This window comes from Paracoccidioides brasiliensis (assembly GCF_000150735.1).
Source record: "Paracoccidioides brasiliensis Pb18 unplaced genomic scaffold supercont2.9, whole genome shotgun sequence".
Taxonomy (NCBI): Eukaryota; Fungi; Ascomycota; class Eurotiomycetes; order Onygenales; family Ajellomycetaceae; genus Paracoccidioides; species Paracoccidioides brasiliensis.
In genome coordinates, this window is record NW_011371366.1 from 318,346 (window position 1) to 343,447 (window position 25,102).

A 25,102-nucleotide genomic window follows, 5' to 3' on the forward strand; every position below is an offset into this window, starting at 1 on the left:
TGCGATTGCGACCTAGGGACATACATGCTTACCTCCCCCCCTCCCCTATTTAATAAGACATCCCAGGAAATGTGGAATCAGCAAGTTGACCGCACCCAAAGATTCCAAGAAGCTAATACAAGCGCGCTCACGGACGAGCGGTGATCGCTTCGGAGAATGCCAACTAAGCCTGGGTCCATCTGAACTACCCGTTAGCAAGAACAAATTGGGAGCAGTAAAGTCAAGCTAAGCGAGCCGAACTTAGAGTAACATGTAACGTCGTTCTCCCCAAGGAAAATTCAGAAATTCAATTGACCTGGTTTGATTGGGCCGCATTCCCCAGATGCTGAAGTTCCCGACTCGTCTGTTCTCTGTTAGCTTTCTTGACTGGGATATAACGACAATGCTACCTTGGTGAAATCCCACCTGCTCGCATGGCCGGCTGTCACGGTCGGGGTCATCCCGCCCTGGCAATGGCTTGCATGGTTAATTGGACTTGGGAGCAATATGTAAAGACCCAACCCTCCTCCCTCTCTGCCGCTGTCGGTCCGCTGTGTTCTCCTTTTTCGTTTCTTTCCTGTTTGGCCTCGATCTGATCACCACAACCTGCTTCTCTTTTAAACGTTCTTTTGTTATGAGCTCCGTCCGTTGCGGACATTTGAATGATGGCTTACAGTGCAACTGCAGACGGTCTTGAAGTGGCCAGGGCCGATTCCAAGGAAGTTGCGGTGCCAAAGCAGCAGATGGATGTAAAGGAGCTGGACGACTTCTCTGACAGCGAATACCCCGAACCAACGGAGCATGACCTAGATAACCTCAGGCGCATTCCCGATAGAATCCCATGGATTTGCTTTACTATCGCTTTTGTTGAATTGTGTGAGCGGTTCGCCTACTACGGAACTACGGCCGTCTGTATGTTTTCGAACCCAGCATCCCAGGATTGAGTAATCCCACACAAGACTTGCGGAACTGATCAAATGTTTCTAGTGACCAACTTCATCCAGCAAGATCTTCCACCAGGATCGACTACCGGAAATGATCCTACTCCCAATGGACAACCTGGAGGTGCGCATCGACCGTTCCCTCATTATCTGTGTTGCGTCCTGCGTGAATAGTCTCCTAACTTCACTATCAGCCCTCGGCAAAGGCCAACGAGCCTCACAGGGCCTCGTACTGTGTATGTGACACTTACCTGACTAACAACTCCGGGTTTGAGAGATGGCTCTAATAATACTACAAAATAGTCAATAAAATGTGGTCTTATTTTTCCCCCCTCTTCGGCGGTAGGTATACGGTTCCGTCTTCAAGGAGAAGCTTTCAGTTCTGATGATATCAATCCATTAGGCTACCTTGCGGATTCCAAATGGGGTAAATTCCGAACCATCCAGTATTCAATTGCCCTGGCAATGTTTGGCCATGTCATTATCATTATATCCGCTCTCCCTCCCGTGATTCGACATCCTGAAGGTGCTATGGGATGTCTCGCCATAGGTCTTGTTGTCTTTGGTGCAGGTGTTGGTGGCTTCAAGTAAGATAACGAATTATCAGAATTGGAGATTCTGAGATATGTGACTGATGCTTTCCAGACCCAACATCTCACCCCTTATGGTTGAGCAGCTGAAGCACACGAAGATGCGGGTTATTGAGCGGAACGGCGAACGATTAATTGTTGACCCGTCTCTGACTACGCAGCGTATTTTTATGTACTTCTATCTCTGCATTAACATCGGCTCGATTGTCGGACAGGTTACGATGGTCTACGCCGAACGATACATTGGCTTCTGGCTCTCCTTCACTCTCCCTACAGCTATGTTTTGCATCTGTCCTCTCGTTCTTGGAATTTTCCACAAAAGATACGTTCAATATCCACCGACCGAATCCGTTCTTGGAAACGCAGTCAAGCTTCTCAAGTTTGCCTGCAAGGGGAAGATCTCCTGGAATCCAAGAAAAACGTCAGTGTTGTCGTTCACTTCTGGCAGAAATCAGCAATGACTGACATCCAAAAAGTTTCCGTAACCTGGGATCTCCCTCATTCTGGGATGATGTCAAACCATCCAACGTTGCACACAAGCCTAAGTTCATGACATTCGACGACGCTTGGGTCGACCAAGTTGCAAGAGGAACCAAGGCCTGTTTGGTGTTTGCATACTATCCCCTATTTTGTAAGGCCTCCCGCGAATATATGCCAATTAGGTATCCTTCGATGCTGACTTGAAGTAGGGCTGGCATACAACCAGATTGATGGAAATCTTACGTCTCAAGCCGCAACTATGCAACTTAACGGCGTACCAAACGATCTCATTAACAATTTGAACCCTCTTGGAATTGTTATTATGATTCCAATTTTGGATTTGCTTGTCTATCCTTTCCTACGTTGGCTTAAAATTAGGTTCTCCCCTCTCAGACGTATGACGACTGGTTTCTTCTTTGCTTGCTCTGCTATGATTTGGGCGGCTGTCGTCCAGAGCAACATTTACTCCAAGGGCAAATGCGGCAAATATATGAACAAGTGCAGTCAGCCCGCCCCATTGAATGTGTGGATTCAGTCTGGCGCGGTAAGAACTTCTCTATCAGGCAACGTTTTCTGCATTCGTCGTTTCAATCGCTAATCAAAATAATAGTATGTGCTTGTTGGCCTTGCTGAAATCATGGCCTCGATTACTGGTCTGGAATATTCCTACACCAAAGCACCTGCTAACATGAAGGGTTTGGTTTTCGGTTAGTTTCCTCGTCGTTTGAGCACCCAAAGCCAGCACCGCATGAGAAATGTTTTTTTTATCTCCCATGAAATATACATATGGATTCCTTCGTTATTGCCTACCAGATGCTGACATCCTCCCACGGACAGGTTTCTACCACTTCACCTCCGCCGTGTCCTCTGCTATCGGTCAGGCCTTCGTCTCGCTTTCCGACGATCCACTTCTAGTGTGGAACTACACTGTTGTCGCCATTATCGCTTTCTGCGGAGGTATTCTCTTCTGGTTTACCTTCAGGGGTCTCGATAAGAAGGAAGAACAGATGAACATGATGAAGGAGTCTGAATACCGCGGCCGCATCAGGGACCGGCAAGCCAATAATAAATTGGACGTGGAACTCAAAGAATGAGATGTTACAGCTGGCCTCTTTCTCTCCCTATTTATTTTAATTCTGTGCACATTGCAAACCCGGTCTTCCTTTTTTTCTTTTTTTCCTTTCTTTTTTTTCTCACGAAAAGGTGACTGATGCTGTAAGCGTGCTTTGTAGGAAGATACCAACCTCTTGTTCTACCTGCATTAGCATCACCAATACATGTGTGAATCATATTATTGATGATATTAACGCCCATTATCAGCCTTTCAAAAACAAATAAGCGAATGAACAACTCTACAACGTTCCCAAATGAGTTCTTTTAATGTTTCATTTTCGTTACAGAACCAGATATCTCACCTGTTAACCTCATATCAGGCCGCTTTCAAATTCTTAACTCTATGTCATTATTCCATCCCACCCCATCATATGATTGGTGTGTTTCGTATTCTTGCCAATATAATTGTAATATACCGAGGGTTTCGAAGCTTTGTGTCAATGAAACGTCTGAATGACGCATCATATATCCCCCTCCCCATATTTCTGAAATGTCGTTGCATTTGCGATTGCACATGTGGGTTATCGTAGCTAATGAGCTTTGACATTTTGATTATCTTCATTTTTTTTTTATGGATATGATACCTACCCTATCCTAGGTACCTAGGTACTTACTTGGTTATGAAAAGTATTGTCCATTGAAGTAGAATAAGCATGCAGCGCTTGCTTCAATCGCTCTTCATGCTTGAAATGCGCACTGCTTGGTACTTAGACATACAGCAAATACTTCTTCATGAATTTAGTTTTTATGGATGATATATTTCCATCTCGTAGTTCCAACCTGTCTTAACGCCAATCATTCAAAGACAGCATAGAGCAGTGCGGGGAACTTTTCTGAGAAGAAGCACACCAGAGTCAATGTCAATGATGACAACAGAGAAGTCAAAAGGCCCTCTTCGGTGTTTTAAGCTGTCGCGCTCTGATTATTGATATACATTTGAAGTCCATGGATAAATCTATTACCACTTGTCAGCGCCGGCTTTCCAGTCCTCGCAAAGGAACTACATGTGATAATAAAATGGTCTCTTAGAGGGGCCGCCTATGAAGCCTCGCGGCTCGAGGTGCGTCGCATATCACTATAGCCATAGTTAATATGCAACCCCGAAATCATATATCGAGTTGTGGCAAGACAAGACTTTGCTTCCGTAAATGGTAGGTATATGTATATCGAACTCAACTAGACCGTTGTTAAGGGATATATTAGTGTCTACAGTTTGTTGCTTAGGAATCCGGCGGCCCGTCACGAATCCTATACGGAGGGTAGATAAGTTTGCTGTTTGGTAGTCCGTGGTTATCTGCTGTCTTTACATTGGCCTCGATCTGTTTGAATGTGGGCAAAGGCCCTGCAATGGGTGGGGGGTTCAGCTGCACATAAGGCGAGTGAACTGACGATATGACTGATTGCATTAATACGTTTGTTAAGTGCATCGACGGATATATCTCGAGTTAGAAATTAACTAACTAGCTATCAGCACGCCATTGGCTGGACTGACCCTCCCACCGCTTGCTGATGAGCAAGGATAACTAGTTAATCATCAACTCCTCCCACTCGAGTGCAACAGAGCAAAGATGCCGGCTCCATGCCCAAGGCTGCTTGAGGACACTTGAGAACATTTTCCTCCGGGGTGATATATGCTGCAATCAATCATGTCCTCGCAACCAACCTCCGTAGGTCATCACCCAGAGATCACCCATACACCGTCTGGAATAACTCAGCCGGAGGTGTTGCAACATCCTGCATATGATAAGAGGTGTGGACACCTTGATTTTAAGCAGAGCGGATTTGACACAGATGCAGAAGTTGCAGGTATGTTGTGCTGTGCTGTGCCGTGCTGTGCCGTGCTGTGCCTCATGGTGTATATATACATTTTTACAGAGTTATTTGCTGACTACGGCAGATGATGGACGGGTCAACATCAACATCAAGGAGCACGGTCGAAGGTTGTCACAGTTATTAAATCCAGTTTTTGTGGCACAGAGCAGCCATACTCACCATGTACAGACCTCTCTAGCTAGAATAGATCAGGGACTTCCTGTGCCACGTCTCAACATCGTTATCCAAATTGTTGGGTCTCGAGGAGACGTACAGCCATTTGTTGCCCTTGGACGAGAGTTAAAGCATATCTACGGTCATCGTGTCCGACTAGCGACCCATCCTAATTTTAGAGAATTTGTACAGGAACACGACCTGGAATTTTTTAGTATAGGAGGTGACCCCGTTGAACTCATGGCGTTCATGGTGAAAAACCCAGGCTTGATGCCCGGTTTCGATGCGATGCGCAACGGCGACATCGGCAAGCGTCGAAAGGAAATCGCCGAAATAATTTCGGGTTGTTGGAGGTCGTGCTTCGAGGCTGGAGATGGTACTGGTGTCCCCGTCACTGATGCTAATTTCGATGCCACTCAAATTGAAGGTGAAAAGCCTTTTGTTGCCCATGCGATCATTGCGAATCCGCCTAGCTTCGCCCACATCCATTGTGCCGAGAAGTTAGGAATTCCATTGCACCTCATGTTCACGTACGTTATGCATAACCACCTGTGCGAATTTGCCAGCGACAATAGCTGATATATTTAACTCTTTAGCATGCCGTGGTCTCCAACCCAAGCGTTCCACCACCCCTTGGCCAACATCCAATTTTCAAACGCCGAAGTGGGAGTCGCCAACTTTGTATCCTATGCTCTCGTGGAGTTGATGGCATGGCAAGGATTAGGTGATGTCATCAATCGATTTAGGGAGCGTTCCCTTGGTTTAGAGCCAATGGGCATCATGTCGGCTCCTGGTGTACTTCCGCGACTGCGTATCCCTTATACATTTTGCTGGTATGCAAACGAACAATTTATACGTTGTGTCATACTTCAGCTTTCTGTCTAATTTCCAACTAGGTCACCAGCTTTGATCCCCAAACCTAAAGACTGGGGTCCTCATATTGATGTATCGGGGTTCTTTTCCCTCCCTTTGGCTTCAACGTATACCCCACCCAATGATTTAGCCAAGTTCCTCGAAGCTGGTCCTCCTCCAGTCTATATTGGGTTTGGCTCCATCGTTCTTGAGAATCCCAATGCAATGACTGAACTCATCTTCGACGCTGTTAAACTAACTGGGCAGAGAGCATTGGTTTCCAAAGGGTGGGGAGGTTTCGATGCAGAAGAATTTAGAATCCCCGAAGGCATTTTCATGATAGGAAACTGTCCGCATGACTGGCTCTTCAAACGGGTAAATTGTGTTGTTCATCATGGCGGCGCCGGAACCACCGCTGCAGGTATTTACTTGGGGAAACCAACCGTTGTGGTTCCTTTCTTTGGTGATCAACCGTTCTGGGGTTCGATGGTCGCAAACGCTGGAGCGGGTCCTAAACCAATTCCCCATAAAGAACTAACAGCAGCTAATCTTGCTGCTGCTATTATTGCCGCACTTGAACCCGGCGCCAAATGCCAAGCGGAAGAGCTTGGGACAAGAATTAGGCACGAAAACGGCGTAGCTGAAGGGACCAAATCATTCCATAAACAACTTCATATCAACTCATTACGTTGTATGCTTATTCCTAGTAGGCCTGCAGAATGGTTTGTTAAACATACAAACATTCGCCTGAGCTCGTTGGCAGTAACAACCCTTGCGAACGAGGGAATTTTGGATCTTAGCGACCTCAAATTGTAAGCAATCTGACCATGTCGTAATTTGACACTCAATCATTAACTGACAAAAACGGGGATAGATACCGGCCCCGGGAGTATGATACAGAACCTGGACCCCGAGACCCAATAACTGGAGGAGCTACTGCCTTGATAGAGACCCTTGGAGATTTTACAGTGGGTTTTGCTGATATTCCAGCTGAAATTTTGAAGGCTATGACAGGACCCCGTGCGAAGGGGAAGTCAAAATCAGGATCAACCTCGCCTAAAATAGCTGCTCAAAGGTTCTCTACGAATGCAACCTCTCCTTTAGTTGAAGCCTCCGCAACTACTCTTTCAACAGCCGAAACTGCCTCTGACTCTGGAACTGTTGTAGCTGTCGGAGAAGAGAGCCCAGAGAATGGAAACGGACTGACATCGAATTCTGCTTGCCCAGAGCGTGAGACCAGGTACGTATAACAGCAAAAACGGCGGATATAATTGCCCTTCAAATGCTAATTTAAACCCTCCATGAAACTCAAGTATCGGCGAAGCCAAAACCCCTGAATGCCATAATATTCCAACAGCTGATATCATAAGCGCGGGGCACGCCGCAACGAAATTTATCAATCTGGGCCTCAAGTCTCCAATGAACTTCACTCTAGGGGTATCAAAGGGATTCCACAACGCCCCCAAGCTGTATGGAGACAAGACCGTGAGAGAACCTCCAAAGGTTACAGGCTTCCATAGTGGCATTAGAGCTGCTGGAAAGGTTCTGAACTAATTGACTACCCTGTTTGGAGCTATAATATGTACGCTGACTACGGAATAGGAGCTTGGCTATGGATTATACGACGGAATTACGGGCTTGGTTACCCAACCCCTTGCTGGACGAAAGGATGGAGTTGGCGGTGTCATGAAAGGTTTTGGAAAGGGCATCGGTGGCCTGATTCTCAAGCCCGGAGCAGGTAGCTATAGTTTCCTTGAATTTCTTGACGGCTGCGATTCTGATAGTTCCTCCGTAGGGTTTTTTGCTGTGACCGGCTATACCATGAGCGGTGTTTACAAAGAAATCCAAAAGCGTTTGGGGACAAGCGTCGAAAATTATATCATTGCGTCCCGAAGCATATAGGGATACGAAGAATGGAGAAGGTCTACCAAGGTTGAACGCGAAACGGTTATCCAATCATGGTATTCGCTCAGCAACAACCCAGCTGTGAAAGGAAGAAAGTCGACATTCTCATCCGAGTCAGAGACATCATCACGTAGAATTTTTGATCCCACGCAACTGCCACTACATACTTGTGAGGCCACCAGAGACACCACTTCATCTGGAGATGGAAACCTTCCTTCCGAAGGATTGTTCCAGAGATTCCGTTCGACCAGGCAGAAAAAAAGACATTCAATCCATCAAACTATCTACCGCCCGCACCGTGACCTCAGCCCCTCAGCTTCTGGCGAAATCGAACAGGCAATCCTCGACTCCGTTGAGCAGTCATCTACAGGAAACTCGGAAGAAGATATGATGATCGAGCGTGCCATCCGAGCCAGTATTGCTGAGCTGCAAGCGGCAGAAGCAGATGAGAAAGACGAGCAGGAGGCCTACGCTCGGGCCATCAGCGCGAGCATCGAGGAGGCAAGCCGAGTGCGGCAGGATCAAGCGCATGTAAATGATCTGCGTGATACGCGACATGGCGTAACAAACCTTGAGGGTTCGTCCACGGCGGATCCCAGCAGGCATGACGCATATTGCGATGAAGGTAGTGATCTTGAACGTACACTTGCTGAATCTATTTGAAGCCCCGCTGCTGAAGGGGAGCAGCGGAGTAAAGAAGCGCTTGAGGTCCCTGCCGAGCAGGGAGTATGGATAAGTTCAAAAGGAAGCCTCTAGGTCGAAACAATTGCTGGAGCATCAACCAAGCCAGCAATCCAGTTCTGAGGAGTCACGCAGAGCGATTGCGGAAAGCTTGAATATGGATACGGGGGCCAATGATATAAATGATTTTATTCTTGCTATTCAATTGCTTTTTATATTTTCTTTTTTACAATTTACTTCTACTTGATGTTGTTGAGCTAACTGTTTGGCTGGATACCCCTAGCACGAGTTTTCTTTTTCTTTTTCTTTTTCTTTTCTTTTCTTTTTTTTTTTTTTTCTCTGAGAAACTATTTCATGTCTCGTTATCATCTGCATATTTCCTTATTCTATATACACGCGACACACTGACGTCATTTCCTATGCTGAGCGTGGTGGATAGCAATCTGGTTGGTCATGATCCGGCACATGTATAGACAAGGCAATGAGCCTAGATTATGGAGTGCAGCTAGGCTTGTAGGTTATTTCCGGACCTGAAGCGATCTTAGATCTGATTGAATATAAACAGCCGCGCAGTGTATCTCACTCTGCATGTGTTGGCGTTTGTGTGTCGACGGCTCTGGTCTAATGTCTTTCTATTGATATCCATCTGTTCATATGCGGAGTCACGATGGACAAAAATCCAGAATAGGAGCAAGCACTCCCTCCTCTTTGCGTTATTGTATGCATATCTATTTTGCTTTGGATGCGGTGTGCACGAAGCTCATATGCCCCTGAACCGCATGTCCTGGGCGGCGATTCCATATCACGGGACGGGGGAGGCCATTCATTCATCCCCTGCGTTTCGCCTGCCTCAAACGGGTGACACGCCTTCCGCACCGGATATGGGTGCGGCTGACACCAGCGACGGTGACATCCATCGACAGCGATGTCAGTCTCAATTCCCCGTCTCAAGTTCTGTGCCTTTCACCCTCTCTTCTTCTTTTCCCCGTGGCATAATTTTTCCATCCATCCCTAGTCTTCGTTTGTTCTGTACCAGCTTTCTTCTCTACACGACAGAGTTTGAATCCAACTCCGGGGGCAAGAAGGCAAATGTCACCTCAACTCAGGATGCGACCAGACACGTCCTTGGCCAGCCTTACCAGTGCTGCCATCATCGCATCTCTCGCGATTTCAGGACTCGTTAGCAGCGTTAGTGGAGTCTGGACGTGCCCCAGCGAGCGAGAGCCCTTCTGCTGTGCTATGCACTCGAGGGTCAATGATACGTCAGATGCGTTTGTTGGGACGGGGTGTAAGTGTTTTGTATCTCCGGTTTTCTGCGGATCAGTTTCTATATTGGTGATGGTGTTTACCTGTGACCCTTCACTCTGGAGAGGATTTTTACCTGCTCCTGGTTAGTTTGGCTGACCAATGTGGATCTGGAAATAATCAAACAGGCGTTGATGCACCCAGAAACGATAACTGCACTAATGGGATTCCTGTTGAATGTTGTAAGCCGTTGGTATGTATCAATGGGGTGTTGTGCTCTCCTTTTTTTTTTTTATCTCAATTACCATTTCCTCCTTATTCGTGTTCAGGTTTCTCACGAGCATACTTGCTTTTTTTTATTACATAGACACCAGAATCACCAAAGTATTCCTGCTCAGCATCAAATGCAAATGAGAGGTTTTATTGCGATAGCAAGGCCATCGGATACGCTACTTGATGGCGGGTATTAATACGGGAGAGGAAGGGAGCAAGCTTCCGTATTTCAATATTGATTGACAATCGAAAATGTGGGAAAGTTATAGAACAAACGGCTGAAAGAATCTTCTCGGGGATATTGATCCATGTTATATATACATCTACATATATTATATCTTTTATGTGAACTGTGTGATGTTGTTGGTTGAGAGAGGGTTCAAGAGCAGGGAAATTTGCCCAAATTGATTATTTTCTTATGATTTCGGAGTTTTCGGGATGGTCAGTTGTATCTACAGTTGCTAGCTCGACAGTGATAAAAATTGCAGGGTGGTTAGCAGGCGTCGTCAACATTTGTGTAATGCTTATGGCACCCAGAGATTTGATATCATGTAATGCTTCTGAAACATGAAATGGGTGAGCTAGATAGGTGGTTTCTTTTCTATAACTAACTAGAGCAAAGGCTGAAGGCAGGTATCTTTAGGCGACACGGCAAACGGGGAGCTAGGCGAATAGGAATGGTTGTTTTTCTGTACCTTTATGAAACGGATAATATGGGGAATTGATGTGTGGAGATCGACCTCGTAACTATTGCTCTATGACGATCGTATATATATATATATATATTTATCTCCGAAAAGTGTGGATGGAATATCTTGCCCCTGAAAATACATTAAGAAAGCATTTCTCACTCGCGCTCAACATCCCCACAATTCCTCCGCATTGCGTCGAAATAACCTATCCGCCATGTCAGCATCCCCTTCCGCGCACCACCCCAAGCAAGCCTTCACAAAGGGCGTTATATCCATCCCATCAAACTGCGTATGCGGCCAGTCGGTCGCAAAGACCAGTCTCTCCTTACCCGCTTGCATCATCTCACGCATCAGAACGCCCAGTTGCTTGAACTCAGGATCGTCGCTTAGTCTATACGGCGCGGAAATCTTGACATATGTATTTCCCTGCTCCAGAAGGGAGACTAGCTCTGTAAACCCAGGTAATGCGTATGGGTTCAATGGCAATAACGACGATGACGGCAACGTCGGCTTCGCAAAATGATCCAGACATACCTTCACGCCCAGCTCAGGAATGATTTGCAAGACATCTAGCAATGCCTGCATGGGCAGGTAGAGTTGCAGAACCCACCCATACGGGCGTATGACATCAGCATACTGACGGAGAGTGCGTTGGAGCTCGTCCTTGTCTAGCTTCTGGGGCACGGAGACAAAATTCAACCTCACGCCCCTGACACCGAGCCGGTGCCAGTTCGCTAACGTGCAGTCATCGTCATTATGACCGTCTGCAGTAATGGCAGCTGCGTCGAAACAAACAACACCTCGGGCGCGTGTAGGGCCTAGCTGCTTCAGCCCATCAAGCAAGAGTGCATTATCATAGCCATAGATGGAAGGCTGGACGAGGACGAGGTTGCGTATTCCTAGAGTTGATTCGAAAGCGAGAGCTTGGTTGAGAGTATGCGTGCTGGGGATGTAAGCGGCATTTTGGGAGAGCGGGTAGCGGACGGGGTCTACGATGTGCATGTGGCTGTCCCAGGAGTTTGAGGGGAGCGTTTGGGGTAGGGATGGGAGAGTTGATTGGGATCTTCGGCTCCTCAAGGGAATTGTGGATGGGTTGGCCATGGTGGTGATCCTCCTGCAAGGATGCTTCTTCGTCCATGTTTTTGAGAAGATCTGTCTAGAGAAGGGGATATACATTGTTAAACAGTGGGGGAAAGGTTTAGTTAGCTTTTACCTTTTTTTTCAAGTGTCGTGTAAGAGCTGCTTATTTTTAGCATAATTCCCCAACTGAGTGAGTGAGCTATGAATTCAAAATATTCTCAATTGCCTAACTCATTCACCTCAATGCACAATGAGGCCATTCAATCCACATAAAAAGACAAGAAACTCCATAGAAATAGAGGTGGAGAATTGAACTTATAAAGTTCACTCTTAAGAAGGAAGAAATATCTTTAATTCCTGAAGCTATAATCAGTTTGAAGTGTCATACTTTTTCGCTTAACATTAACTGGTTAATGTAATTCCCAGCTGAGTCCAATTGAGTCAGACTCAAATTGAAACTTGTATCTAATTTATCAACCAACCTACTTCGACGCGTCAAAATGCCACCAATTCGCAATAGAACAAAAGAAACTCTATAGATATTTATGCAAAGTAGGCATATATTGCGTCCGTCTTGGAAACTAGGGAGGAAATGTGGGTAATATCCAGGGCATCCTTTTACATTAAACTGCCCAGTTTCAAACCTGGTCAGAAGAACACCAATATTGTTTGTAAAAGTGTCATACACATGCTTTTTAATGTTAAGTACAGAGTACCTAGATCCCAATATATAGAGCTGATTAGTTGTGGTCGCAAGTGAAGGGAATAATTTTAACTAATACCCAAGTTTCCCAAAACCCCAATTGAGCGTATAAATCAGACGGGGTTAAAAAACACCACAACCTTGGAAGAAAAGAGAAAGACAGATCTCTCGAATCAATTCTCACAGCAAAAGAGAAAGATATGAAAATAATAGAAATAAATAAGGTGTAGTGAGGGAAAAGCGATGTGTATGATTATGTATAATATTTCTAAAGTCACGTGCCATATTCATCTCCAGGATATATCATTCGCCATTATTCCAATCTGTCTCGAACACCCCAATCATATTTGGTGACAAAGGCTCTATATACGAGAACGCCTCAAATAGCTCAGGTGCAATGGCGTGTACGCTTTCCTGCTTCAAGGTAGATGGAATAGCCAGCAATGGGTCTGGGGCGATGTCTGTTTGGTTTTGGTCGTGGTTTGTGCCGTGGTGGTCTGCCAGGGGCGGGGGAGTTATACTGAAAGCACCATGTGGTGGGACGGTGTAGGAAGAATGAGGAGTTTGTATTTGATAACCCTGGGAGGGACTGGGTTCTTCAGCGAAAGAGACAGGTTGGTGGCTGTGGTTTGACGCATTGAGGACGTCGATGCCTAGCTTCTTAAGTTCCTGATCGATTAAGCTGAGCGCGGTTTTGATCACTGGCTATTTTTTAGTTGATTTGAACGTGGTTTGCAGGGAAAGGGGACACTGGAAAGCTTAGAATTACCGGGATTAGCGGACGTAACGCGATCTAGGGTAACCATGCAGAATCTTAATTTAGCCAACGTTGAGGGACATGCGTATCTCAACGCCTGCAATTCAAGCAGGAATATTGAAGCGGCAGTGTAGATACTGTAAGCTATGGACAAGACAACATGTCCATCTCCGAAAGTACGCCGATAAAGGTCGAAAAGCGTTATTATTGAAGTTGCAGACGATATGCATTGGACCAGTGGTTTCGCGTTGTCGGTTACCTGTGATGATACCCTGAAAGGCCTCGAACAGAGCGTTGGTCTGTGTAGCAGGATGTTCGTGGTGTGATATAGGCAACTGGAAGCACGGTGGTACGTCAGTAAGGAAAGCAAGCAAGACCATGCGTGTTGAGTGTAAGAAACATACTTTAATGTGACGATGTGACTTGGGGGGGAGTATGGTGGCAGATCGTCGACGATGAGTTTCAAAAACACCGGAAGCTCACCCCACCATTTTTCAAGATTGCTGCTCTGCTGTTGGACGCATCTTAGAAACTCGGCTTCTGTGCTTTTACGGATTGGGTCGTAGATGTGAATTATTATTTGGTTGAGGATTTCCGCTAACGAGCACACCTTCATAAAGCACGAAGTGGCATGGGCTTGTGCAGGGGGATAATGTGTGCCTTCCGGGAAAACAACACCATGCGGTGTCCATATCTCTAATTCGGCCGTGTCATCCACTACAAATATTTCGATTGGAGTTAGCTCATTTCGATCCTGGAAGAATCGTTGGAAAACGCGTAAAAAATCACATAAGATTTGAAACGGCGGGTAGAGGGGGGGGGGGGGGGGGGGGGTTCACCGACATAATATCTGCGGCGGACTGACAGGCGTATCCTGTATTATAGGAGATCTGCCGAAGTAAAGAGACACCAACTTATCCCAAAAGTAACATGTCCAAAACAGACGGTTGCGAATTTCAATATCCTCGTCCGAAAACTCGACTGAGCCGGAATACTTTCTGCTGTCGATGGTGATGCCTAGGTCCTCCACCAATCTGAATGCCATCCCGCTGAACAGCCACGCCTGCGTCCTGTTTCCACGACCACATTCTTGGGCGCTCAATATGAGCAGCGACTGCACGATGGTAATGTGGCCATTACCAGCCTTTAGGCTATCGAATAGACTAGAACAGGCACGATGGGAAAATGCACTTTCCCCGCCATAGGACTTGATTTGATGGGCGATTTTCGGCTCATCCTTACACCATCTCGCAGAATGGGATAGAATTGCATTTAGCAGGATCTCGGAATAGTAAGGGCCATTCAGTTTCATGTCACCTAAGTTTAAAAATAAAAATAAGAACATTAGAAAATCGTTCGAGTCGGTGAAAAGGCATCCGTCAGAAGAACGCAAGAAACACCACAAGATTCATTGAGCTATTGACTGACGAGTGAAAGCCGGTCGATAAACAAAGTTGAATAGAGGATGTATCCAGCACCAGTGTGAATCGAGCAGGTATTGAAATGGATCCTGTACTAAGCTCAGTAAATCTTCCTCAATTTGGTCCTCCTCTCAAGCAGCGGCTGCTCTACTTTGGTCCTGTCTTACCGGTATGGTCGCGAGCTGCTCAAACGCCCTCTCCCTCCACGCGTTGTTAATAAGCCGTTCCTTGCGGCCATCGAGTTCTTGGGATTCCGGCAATGGACCCAGACTCTCATGGGCAAGGCCGCTCGGTAACTGAAATAGGCTGGTAGGACCGTAAAGCGAGATGCGCCCATCATCTCCCACTTTCAAACCTTCAATGTCTCTGGTAAGATCCGATGCCGTACGGTCATCTTCAGCACTATGCGAGTCGCTGGACACTGCGGTTCTCGATGCATTCATCCCCGAGTCTTCGACATCATGCTGTCGTTGCTGCTGCTGTTTAAGGGGCTTCAGATCCACATCTCCACCGTTTCTCCCGCTCTGAACTCTCGTTAAAGCCTCCTCGAGCTCAGCGATGCGAGACTCGAGGGCTTTTGTGTAGGACAAGGTTGGTGTTCTGGCCAATTAGCAAAGGTAGCCGAGGAGTTTTAAAGGGGAGAAAAGCCCGAACCCGACCCCTGAAAAAGAACTTGGAACTATTAAATTTTGCTTTATGTTACACTCACAGACTATATATACAGTTATCACCACGCGCGGCACAGCGGGCGCATGGGGTTGTTCCGTTGCATTTGACCTATTGATTGTCATTTAAAGGTCCAAAAAATTTCATAGCGGAAAAGATCAACCACCAAAATCGACAGCTACAACCCGGAGAAGAAAAAAATTAAATAAAAAATTAAAAAATAAATAAATAAATAAATAATAAATAATACTTTAAAAAAAAAAGGGAGGAAAGAAAGATAAAAGTCCCTTGGAGCAAAAACACGTTTTTGACCATCAGGGTTGTCACAAGCCCGACAAGGCATAATAAACATCGACCTGCGTTGATACCAACGAAAACCGACCAGAAATAGTGAGAGATAAGAAGTGAAACTTAGCTACATACCTTGCGTTTGCGGCAAGCCTCGCAAGAGAATGCACTTTTCCTGGCCACCGCAGGTTTTGAAGCGCTCTCAGACATTGCGTCAGAAGGGGGCCGGCTGTGGGGAGGAGATGATCTCTCAAGCAATAAGAGGGACAACAGGAGGGCACAAAGGGAAGTGCCCGGGAGTGACCATGTCGAAAGTGTGTTGGCTGATGATGAGTCTGGGATTCATTAGAAGAGTGGAGAGTGGAGACCTGGAGGTGTTTGCCATCGGCGGGCCGAATTGGCGAGAAGGCAACTCTAATAACCGGCGACTAATGATGGAGCGAGGGGCAGGTTGCTGCAAGAAACTATGCTGATTGTGATTAGGAACGTGAACCGAACCACTCAACGCACGTCTCTAGTCTAACGGGCGGGATCACAATGATTTACCGTGCATGAATTTTAATATGGGATGGGCGGTTGTTTCTCCTGAACGAGGATGAGAATGCTTTTACTCACTGGTTTGCTCATTAGAATTCGTTCAACCAGATTCTGTCAGAATCAAGTGGTAGGATTTGACCTTGTAAGTAGGATCAAATCTGACTGTAGCTTCTATAGAGGAAAACAAAAAAAAAAAAATCAAGACACTTATTGTACATTTTTTCTAAATTACTAGCAATCAGTAATAATTCACTTCGGCTATATCAACATTTGAATCAGAATCATTTCCACAGCTGCAAGTCTGAATAATCTGAAATGATTAATGATTTCTAGTTGCATAAAACATTAATACAAACTTTAATTAAATTTAAAGTTATCTTATCAATTAAAAAATAAAAATAATTATTGATTTATTCAAGTGAAATTAAAAACTTTACTCAATGAAATATTGACAATATATAAAACTTTTATAGAAAAATCTTTCAAATATAAGATAAAAATAAAAATACATATTATTAATCTCAGTTTTAATTTTTTTTTTAAAGTTAATTTAATTTTAGTAAAAAATATAAAAAGAATTTTGTTAAACTATTTTATATTTATAATATAATTTTATTATTAATATAAAAATTTAATTAAATAAAATATATTAAAGTCATTATATATATTAAAATAAAATAAATAAATAAATAAATAATACAGCTATTAAAATTTTCAATAATTAATATTTATAATAACTGTGCTATTGAATACAACCTTAGTGCTTTTTTATAGAATAACATAGACAAATTCATTAGAAAAAAGAAAAGAAAAATGAAAACTAGTAAAATGAGTGAAAAGTTTTATAAGAGTCAGAAAAGGACTTAGTTACCTAGGTCTCTTGTCAATGTCTAATGACCTATGACGTGCTTATCTGAGTAAGATTTTTGAATAGTTATCACTCAGATATTAGCCAATTATAAAATTTCATTTAAAAATCAAATAGTACTAAGTTTTTAACTCAATTTATTAAATATATTTAAATTATAAATCTATTTAATAAATAAAACATATTAAAATTATTATTGTTATATATATATATATATATTTATTTATAATAATATTAATTATTATTATACAAATATTATAATATAATAACATATTTATATTTAGTATAAATAAAAAATAAAAAATAACTGGTTATTTAAATTTATATTATAAATCTTTAAAATAAATTAATAAGAATATAAAGTGTATTATTAATAAAAACTTTAAAGAGATTTTAATAAATCTATTTTATTTAAATATATCTAAAATAAAAGCAGTAAAAATTTAAAACTATTAAATAAACTATTTATAGTTTAAATTTATAATCTTTAAGAATTTAAAGTAACTGCAAAAATCTTGAAAATTAAATTGCTCGGAATACACTCAAAAGCATGAGTAGTACAAGGGTAAAATCACGTTCGCTAAGTGGTCAACTTATGTTAATAGTTAGTTCTGTAATGGTCAGAGCTCGTCGATGTTTCGGCTCTAGCTACCTTGTAGCATGTGTAGGTGTGGCATGGGTACTGTTCGTTTCTCTTCAAGCCGGCCAACTATGGGAGCAGGCTACAAGTGTTTTGGGCCTTGAGCAGTTCAGGATCGTATCTCATCTCGAAAACCCTTATTCTCGGGAAGTTGATCCTTGGGGTTTTAAGCAAGTTATTTAATTTTCTATTTTTCTGTTTGTATATTTGCTGTCCTGTCTATTTTCCGTATTCGGGACATAGCCCGTCGGTTCGGCAGAACACAACAACTATTAACTGGTTTGTTTACCTTATCGAACCTGGAATCAATAGTTAGTTAGCTAACCCCGAAGACTCGGCACTTCGGATGACCGAATGAAGAGGTTCGGATGTCTCGACCCGAGCCTACAGGTCAAAGTCAACAACATCAAGCAGCTTCATACCAAATTGATAACAAATAATTACACACGTATATTTGTCAATCAGTTTTCCAATCAATACGATACATGCTTAGTCATCGAATTAATTAGTTAGGCCAGCTCAGAGCCGAGGTCGGATCATCTGCGTGCTGGAGGTTTGGAGGTTTGGAGGTTTGCGGTCGGGGGAAGAAAGGAATGACAGGGAGACTCGGAATCCGGTGCCTCCCGTGATATCACCAGAGGATGTACGTACGGTGGGTAGTGCTGGCTAATAAACCTCCCCTAATTTTATTATTCGGTGTAACAGGTTATTTACTATGGTTCCAAGGTTCAGTGCGATTTACCCAATTGCATGCCCTGGTGTATCTTACTTATTCTTGTCAACCGGGAGGCAGGTGTTGAGATGGACAATTTTCGTTGAGGACGGATAGCGGGGAGTAGTTTTGCCGATATAGCATCGGTATTTATATCATACAAGTTTCTATGGTTATTAGAACTACAGTCTACATCCAGGGGAGAAAAACTGGAGAGCACTCAAAGGACAAAAGCATGTTGGTCCACGCCTGAAACAGCTCCTATTTCTATCCTCATTCCTGGAGATGCATGCCACCCGGCGCCCCGCTGCACATCCGTCTCAGTGGAACCGCGTCTCTAAGCGCAGAAGCCAATTATAAACGTCATCTACCCTCATTTTCATCTTCACTGTCGCCACATTCCTATGGTCCCCGTTGTTCGAATCTGGAGGGTTAGTTACGTCCCAGCACGGGGTGTTATCAAGAAGGCTATTTGCTGTTCGTCCCTCGCTGTTCCCAAGCCCAACCACCGTCAGACCGGTTAAGTCAATATCAATGCTTCCATCACCGAGGTTCTTCTCTCCCAGCACGAAGATAAGATTATACTTCATCTTCTTTGCCTCTCGAATCTTCTTCCCCAGAGATCGAGCCGATGTGTCAACGTCGATACGAAACGTTGTCTGTGCAGGTGATATCGGTTTCAATGGCTGTGCTGTTGAGTTGGAGTTCGAGTTTAGCTCTCCATTCCGGTGGACTGGGTAGCCGGACATCTTGGTTGCTGCGTCCTCTGCGGCTTGGAGAAGCTTTTCATCCTGTGACACAGTTAGGATGATTCCTTGGCGAGGCGAGAGCCAGAATGGCCATCTACCATTATAATTTTCAATTAAAAGGGCAAAGAATCTCTCAAGCGAGCCAAAAATCGCCCGGTGGATCAGGACAGGCATTGCCTTTCCCGGAGTAGCGGGGTTGTAGTCCTCCTCGCCCTCCGCAACGGCGTATCCCAGTTCAAACCTCTGTGGCAGGTTCATATCCAGCTGGATGGTGGAGAGTTGGTGGAACTTGCCATCCGAATCTTGAACCTGCATATCGATCTTGGGTCCGTAAAAAGCACCATCCCCCTCATTCAACTCCCATGATCGGCCATTTTTCTCCAGCGCATCCCGCAGCTGCCGCTCCGCACTATCCCAGAGCTCAATGCTGCCAATGAAATCCCTTTCCGGCCGCGTAGAAAGGACGAGTCTGTATTTATTAAATCCAAAGGTATTCATAACAGTATCTGTAAATCTTAAAGCTGATTCGATCTCACTGCCAATCTGCTGCGGGCGGCAGAAAATATGGCCGTCATCTTGATGGAACCGGCGGACACGGGTAAGGCCACTGAGCGATCCGGATATCTCGTTGCGGTGGAGAGGGCTAAAATCGGCATACCGGAGCGGCAGCTCGCGATAAGAGTGATTCTGTGACTTGAAGAGCAGGCAGTGCCCGGGACAATTCATGGGCTTAAGACCGTACGACTCGTCCTCGCCAATCTCACCCTTCGCCGTCTCACCGGAGGCTCCTCTCCCGCGGACCTCGTACATGTCATCCTTGTAGTTTTGCCAGTGGCCCGAAACCTCCCATAACGACTTTTTGTAGATACTTGGAGTCAGGACCTCGCGGAACCCGTACTGTGCATACTGTGCTCGCAGGAAGGACGTGAGTTTGTTGAGGATATGTGTGCCGTTTGGGAGGAATAGAGGCGATCCAGGACTGTAAACGGATGTAGTGAAGAGATCTTGCGCCGTTCCGACCACTCTGTGGTCTGCTGGAGGAAGAGTTGGGGTCTGTGGAGAGGAAGCATCATGGTGAGGTGTATCATCATTGGTGGTGGAGAATGCGGCCTGAGACGCCGTACATGAGCAGCTTCTCACAGCGAATTTTGCGGGATGATGGAGTTTGTGTCTCCACTGAGGAGATATATTAGCCGTGGACCAGATGGGAAGACAGCGCCATCGCCCTGTGTGGATGCTGGGCCGCCGCATGTGTGTTGGTTGGCTGGGGATGAACAATTCGTTTGATGGTTAGGATTATTTTCTTAATTAATTTTTCTATTTTTATTTTCTTTATTAACTAGTTAACTTAAAACGCTTAAAACGCGACATCGCGTTGTTCTCCCCACTCTCAACCTTCATCAACTAATTACTGAAGTCGAACAGCGTGCCATTCTACCTGCATAAATGAACAACACAAAAGATGCTTGTTCATGACCCATTTTTAATCTAAATCATATGTGGTTGATACACAAAACAACCTATGAAAGAGTCCCATTCCTTACGCCTCGCCTATTGCCTCCAGGGCAACACTCGTCTTAAACACCAACTTCTTGAAGGGAATAAATAACAAACAACGTTCTCTCTTCCTCAGCATTTTGTGGGACTGCTTGTTACAGAATTCACTTGAAGGATAAATTTACAACTCCTGGAACGTCTCGCTGGCCGATTTCTCTCTCCGCTCCAACGTCAAGTTGACAAGATGGCATCCTCAAGCCAACCAAGGGTATCTAGACTGCTCGGAGAATCATGGGCTAGTTGGTCTCCAGAAGACGCGGACCAGTCGACATGTATCGATAGCGACGATGAATTTTATTCTGGGCTAGATCTACCTTCGTCAAACCCATCAACGGTGCCTGATAATTCTCTATCCATTGACAGCAGCCCGATGCCTCAGTTTGGATTCCTCCAGGACGCATCCATGATATCACTCTCGGGTCCGGAGCTCGTTATGCCATCTATACACCAAGACTATTCTCCTGATGGCTCCTGGGTGGTTTCCCACCCTTCCCCTTTGACATCCAATCCCCCAGCTTCTCGGTATACAGGGGCTGCGAGTTCTATCAATCCGCTTCCCATAGACACTCCTCGGGGTCATGGGAAACAGGAGAAGCAGCGCAATCACACTTTCTCAAGATCGTCGCACGTCACAGACGACTTAGGACGGCCCAAGCTTTCTACCAAATACCTGCTAATAGGCATCTTGCTACCCTTTGCAGTATATTTAGCTAGGGTAACATTCTTATCATGGGCAACAGAGGGTACAAAGTCCGCAACATCTTCAGAGTCAGCGCCATTTACTCTCGAAGGAACTCCACGCCAACTGGAACTCTTAATGGACGCCCGTGCTCGACTTTGGCAAATACTTAGCAACTCGAGCATATCTGCTTCCCAAATTCCCGGCCTTCTCAAGGGATGTGAGTTAGCAGTTGTTGAGCTCTGCAGCTTATGGACGGACGACATGGGATCGAAGCATGAGGTAGAATTCGAATGCGATAATGCCTTGATTGCCGTTCTCCAAGCCAAAGAAACAAGCCGCTCTCTATATTGGCACTCGGGGTCTGCCTTGGATGAAATCGATCGAGAGCTTTCAAGGATAAAGAGGTCATTGATTACCACTACCGTCGATGAATCCAATAGTCTTGTCGACCTCATCATGGAGGCATTGAATATGCGTTTAAATCGACCAGCTGTGAAATCTGGCATTTCAGACGCTCAGTATAGGCAAGCCGAAGCGGCATTTGAGCTTGCGGTCAGCAAACTGCTTACCCAGGCGAATTACATTCTCGAAACCCTTAACTCGTTTCAATCTCGCCTGCAGTCTATAGCTGAAATCATTTCGAAATTCAACGGGGACCAGGACACTTCTGGTTGTTGGTCCCACCATCCCGGCGGCGAAGGGGGTGATTTGTTTGCCACTCTTATTCAAAATATCAAATGCACCCTTGAGGAATCACTCTTTCTCTCATTCGGCCCTAAATTGGGTGGTAGACCGTCAGTAAATATCGGCGGCAGTTTAAAAACTACTATTCAGTCGCAGTTAAGCCGGGCGGATCAACAGCAGCAACTAGTTGTGATAGTTGTGAATTCTTTGGTTTCTCAGTTAAAGCAGCTGCAAAAGGACTGGGATATGGGCTACGAATCTCCTTAGTTGGACTTTGCAAGGGCGTATGCGGCTGTGATCAGTTGTATTATCCTTTCTTGTAGCATCACGCTGGTTTTCGACATAATCGTACCCCATTTCCCGCCTCCTATACTCTCCTCTTATTTCCCCGTATAACGTTGGAAAGCTGCCACCATGCTTACTCCCCAGCAAGATGTGGGTGATAAGCTTTCTTCGGCATAACTCTGTTCCTGACAGGTATTTTCCAAATCCAGTTAGCTTGCGTTTTTCTTGCTTTGCGAGAAGTCTAAACTGGCAGATGAGATACGCACACCGGACCAGACTCTTAGATTTTGAACTTTCCTTTTTCTAATTTAGCATGGAGGATGCATAATAATCACTGCCGGAGATATACAGAAAACGAAAAAGGAAGAGAAAAGCATGAACTAACGTCCAAAATACATGCGAAAACCCGGATTCGCTGATAGTCACCCACTCAGGTACTGACAGGCTGGCGAGTGGTTTGAGTACGGCTGAGCCAATGGAAAGGCCTATTTCCCACTCACTGTGCTTATATGTGCCTGTTAAAGCCATAAGAACAATATTTGACGCTCGTGGAGTCGACTTTGAGCTCCTCACTCCAATCCCCTGATACAGTGACTTCATGATTCAAGAAAGTGAGTGTCTGACTAGCTGTCATGTTTATTCCATCCGCTAATGTACATGTCAATATAGAGGTCCCTCGGTGGTTCCAACCGTTGCTGAATCCGTCGAAACGAAGCATTTTGGAATTCAACAACCTAGAAGTATACAGAGACACTGTTCTGAGCTCCTGAAAATTTCACTGGTGGTATGATCATTTCTAGAAAGGACTGGATTCAAATCCAATGCACAACCTATAAGGAACTCACCATAACTAGTCAGCAAACATACTCGACTGGACTATGGCACTACCTTCCCGCACGAGGAACACTTGATCTGTCAAGGGTGAAACACGATGGACCCGTTTGTAACTCAAACTCCATCCTCACTCATGTACATTCTAGCCCTTTGATTTTTTTTTTTTTTTTTTATTCTTTTTCTACCAACAGAATGCTGTTTGACGAGTCGCAACCAGGCGTTCTGGTGCAATAGCTGAAACGGATGAGTACATCACAGACAGCGCATGATTCCTTCTTTCCTATGATGGTTATTTGTTTGCGCCTTGTGAAGGTTGATCAGCTGTAGTGGGGTGGTGTCGGAGACAAAAGAGAGGGGCATCCGGACTTTTAAATGCCGTCCGTCTTCAATACATAGGCGCAGATCTTGCTCTTCTTGGAGCGGCACACTTCGCAACGAGGCTATATATATATTCCGTTGCCAATGCACACAGTAGCGGTCAGCAGTTAATCAATCATGTTATATCGACAACCATGTCCATAAGAACGTTTTACCCTCAACCTGTCAGTATCTTGTTATTCCATATAGACTCTCGGCATTGCCAGCTGTTTGCCCCTAGTTGTTACCGGTACCTCGGCGCAACTGACACCCGCGGCAGCCAATCACGGGACGCGGCACTCGGCTATGCCCCGCTTAGTAAGGCCTGACCTAGGGGTATCTAAACTAATTGAGCGACAACTGGGCATTTTTCAGCTTCGGAGACAACCGACATATGCACAACAAGTGTATGTAAATAGATAGATCAATCATCGTTACCAGATCTCTTTATTGCACAGAATAATACTCTATGCAGTACAGACATACATATACGCAAAGGTATGCAACCATGCAACTTTTCTTTTCTTTGTTTGGTCTGTTCATCATGCATCATCGCAGGGCAACTACATCGTCTCTCCAGTGCTGGTAGAATTGATGCAACAACAACCAAACTCCAGGAAGAAGCAAGCAAATAGATAGAAAGAAACCTACAAATCCCCAAAGCTAACAGGCTGCTCTAGTTCTTTAACTCCTCAAAAGACAAAGGGTTATTATTCCAACACCACACTCCCCCCCCCCTTTTCCATCGCCATGTCCATCCAAGTACCATCCTCCTACTCCGCCCTCCCAACCCAGCACATCAAGGTCGACCATGTGCCCGCCGACTCCGCGAAGCCCACACCAATCCTCCTCCTAACCCTCAACCGGCCCAATAAGCTCAATGCCTTCACCGGCACCATGGCGGAGGAATTGGTATCCTTCTTCAACACAGTAGATGTCGATGACCGTGTCAAGGTTATCGTAGTGACCGGCGCCGGGCGGGCGTTTTGCGCTGGTGCAGATTTGGAAATTGGATTCCCTAAGAGCACGGCGGGCGGTGGGCAGAGGAGGAATGAGGGCGATGATGGAGAGCATAGGGATGGGTATGTGACTTTTGGCATTTTCTCCTTGCCCATTTTCTCCTCTGTGTCCGCATACATTCTCCCCCCGCCTCGCCCATTACATCCACCAAAAAAAAAAAAAAAAGAAAACCAAAAAGAAAAAGAAAAGAAAAAGAAAAGAAAAAGAAAGCGGATGAGAAAACTAATCTACCTGACCCCCCCCCCCCCCCCCCATCCAGGGGGGGGCGGGGAACCCTCGCCATCCACAAATGCCGGAAAACAACCATCATGGCCCTAAAAGGCCCCGCCGGCGGGATCGGGATAACCATGACCCTGCCCGCAAACATTCGCCTCGCAACCCGGGGCTCAAAAATCGGGTTTTTTTTTCTCCCCCCGGGGCCTAAAAAAGGAAGAAGCCTTTTTCTTTCTTCCTCCCCGCGAATGAACGGAAAAGGCGGGGGGTCCACCTCACCGCAAAGGGGCCAGTACCCCGGGGAAAACCCCC

At 45.3% G+C, this 25,102-nt stretch overlaps 8 protein-coding genes across 8 annotated transcripts; 5 read left to right on the plus strand and 3 right to left on the minus strand.

Annotated features, from left to right (window-relative positions):
* Positions 1-644: 644 nt before the first annotated feature.
* PADG_06632 (uncharacterized protein) lies at positions 645-3,084 on the plus strand (the record flags this gene model as incomplete). The annotated part of the gene is made up of 10 exons (XM_010763733.1): positions 645-891; positions 967-1,044; positions 1,115-1,156; positions 1,224-1,262; positions 1,324-1,507; positions 1,566-1,931; positions 1,987-2,141; positions 2,200-2,534; positions 2,601-2,697; positions 2,828-3,084. The coding sequence occupies 10 exons, from the start codon at positions 645-647 to the stop codon at positions 3,082-3,084; spliced, it is 1,800 nt and encodes a 599-aa protein (XP_010762035.1).
* Positions 3,085-4,749: 1,665 nt separating this feature from the next.
* PADG_06633 (uncharacterized protein) lies at positions 4,750-8,509 on the plus strand (the record flags this gene model as incomplete). Its single annotated transcript, XM_010763734.1, has 8 exons — positions 4,750-4,909; positions 5,001-5,619; positions 5,686-5,922; positions 5,986-6,753; positions 6,816-7,181; positions 7,255-7,483; positions 7,544-7,807; positions 7,844-8,509. 8 exons carry the CDS (start codon positions 4,750-4,752, stop codon positions 8,507-8,509), a joined length of 3,309 nt encoding a protein of 1,102 aa, XP_010762036.1.
* A 782-nt stretch (positions 8,510-9,291) lies between these two features.
* On the plus strand, positions 9,292-10,229 carry PADG_06634 (uncharacterized protein; the record flags this gene model as incomplete). Its single annotated transcript, XM_010763873.1, has 4 exons — positions 9,292-9,454; positions 9,564-9,815; positions 9,961-10,025; positions 10,140-10,229. 4 exons carry the CDS (start codon positions 9,292-9,294, stop codon positions 10,227-10,229), a joined length of 570 nt encoding a protein of 189 aa, XP_010762175.1.
* A 673-nt stretch (positions 10,230-10,902) lies between these two features.
* On the minus strand, positions 10,903-11,838 carry PADG_06635 (uncharacterized protein; the record flags this gene model as incomplete). Its single annotated transcript, XM_010763735.1, has 1 exon — positions 10,903-11,838. The coding sequence occupies one exon, from the start codon at positions 11,836-11,838 to the stop codon at positions 10,903-10,905; it is 936 nt and encodes a 311-aa protein (XP_010762037.1).
* A 985-nt stretch (positions 11,839-12,823) lies between these two features.
* Positions 12,824-15,862, minus strand: PADG_06636 (uncharacterized protein; the record flags this gene model as incomplete). The annotated part of the gene is made up of 8 exons (XM_010763736.1): positions 12,824-13,221; positions 13,290-13,612; positions 13,682-13,994; positions 14,121-14,594; positions 14,706-14,787; positions 14,866-15,298; positions 15,408-15,475; positions 15,788-15,862. 8 exons carry the CDS (start codon positions 15,860-15,862, stop codon positions 12,824-12,826), a joined length of 2,166 nt encoding a protein of 721 aa, XP_010762038.1.
* A 2,867-nt stretch (positions 15,863-18,729) lies between these two features.
* Positions 18,730-20,409, minus strand: PADG_06637 (threonine-tRNA ligase; the record flags this gene model as incomplete). The annotated part of the gene is made up of 1 exon (XM_010763874.1): positions 18,730-20,409. The coding sequence occupies one exon, from the start codon at positions 20,407-20,409 to the stop codon at positions 18,730-18,732; it is 1,680 nt and encodes a 559-aa protein (XP_010762176.1).
* Positions 20,410-20,899: 490 nt separating this feature from the next.
* On the plus strand, positions 20,900-22,348 carry PADG_06638 (uncharacterized protein; the record flags this gene model as incomplete). The annotated part of the gene is made up of 1 exon (XM_010763875.1): positions 20,900-22,348. One exon carries the CDS (start codon positions 20,900-20,902, stop codon positions 22,346-22,348), a length of 1,449 nt encoding a protein of 482 aa, XP_010762177.1.
* A 1,959-nt stretch (positions 22,349-24,307) lies between these two features.
* PADG_06640 (uncharacterized protein) lies at positions 24,308-25,001 on the plus strand (the record flags this gene model as incomplete). The annotated part of the gene is made up of 2 exons (XM_010763876.1): positions 24,308-24,639; positions 24,899-25,001. The coding sequence occupies 2 exons, from the start codon at positions 24,308-24,310 to the stop codon at positions 24,999-25,001; spliced, it is 435 nt and encodes a 144-aa protein (XP_010762178.1).
* Positions 25,002-25,102: the final 101 nt, after the last annotated feature.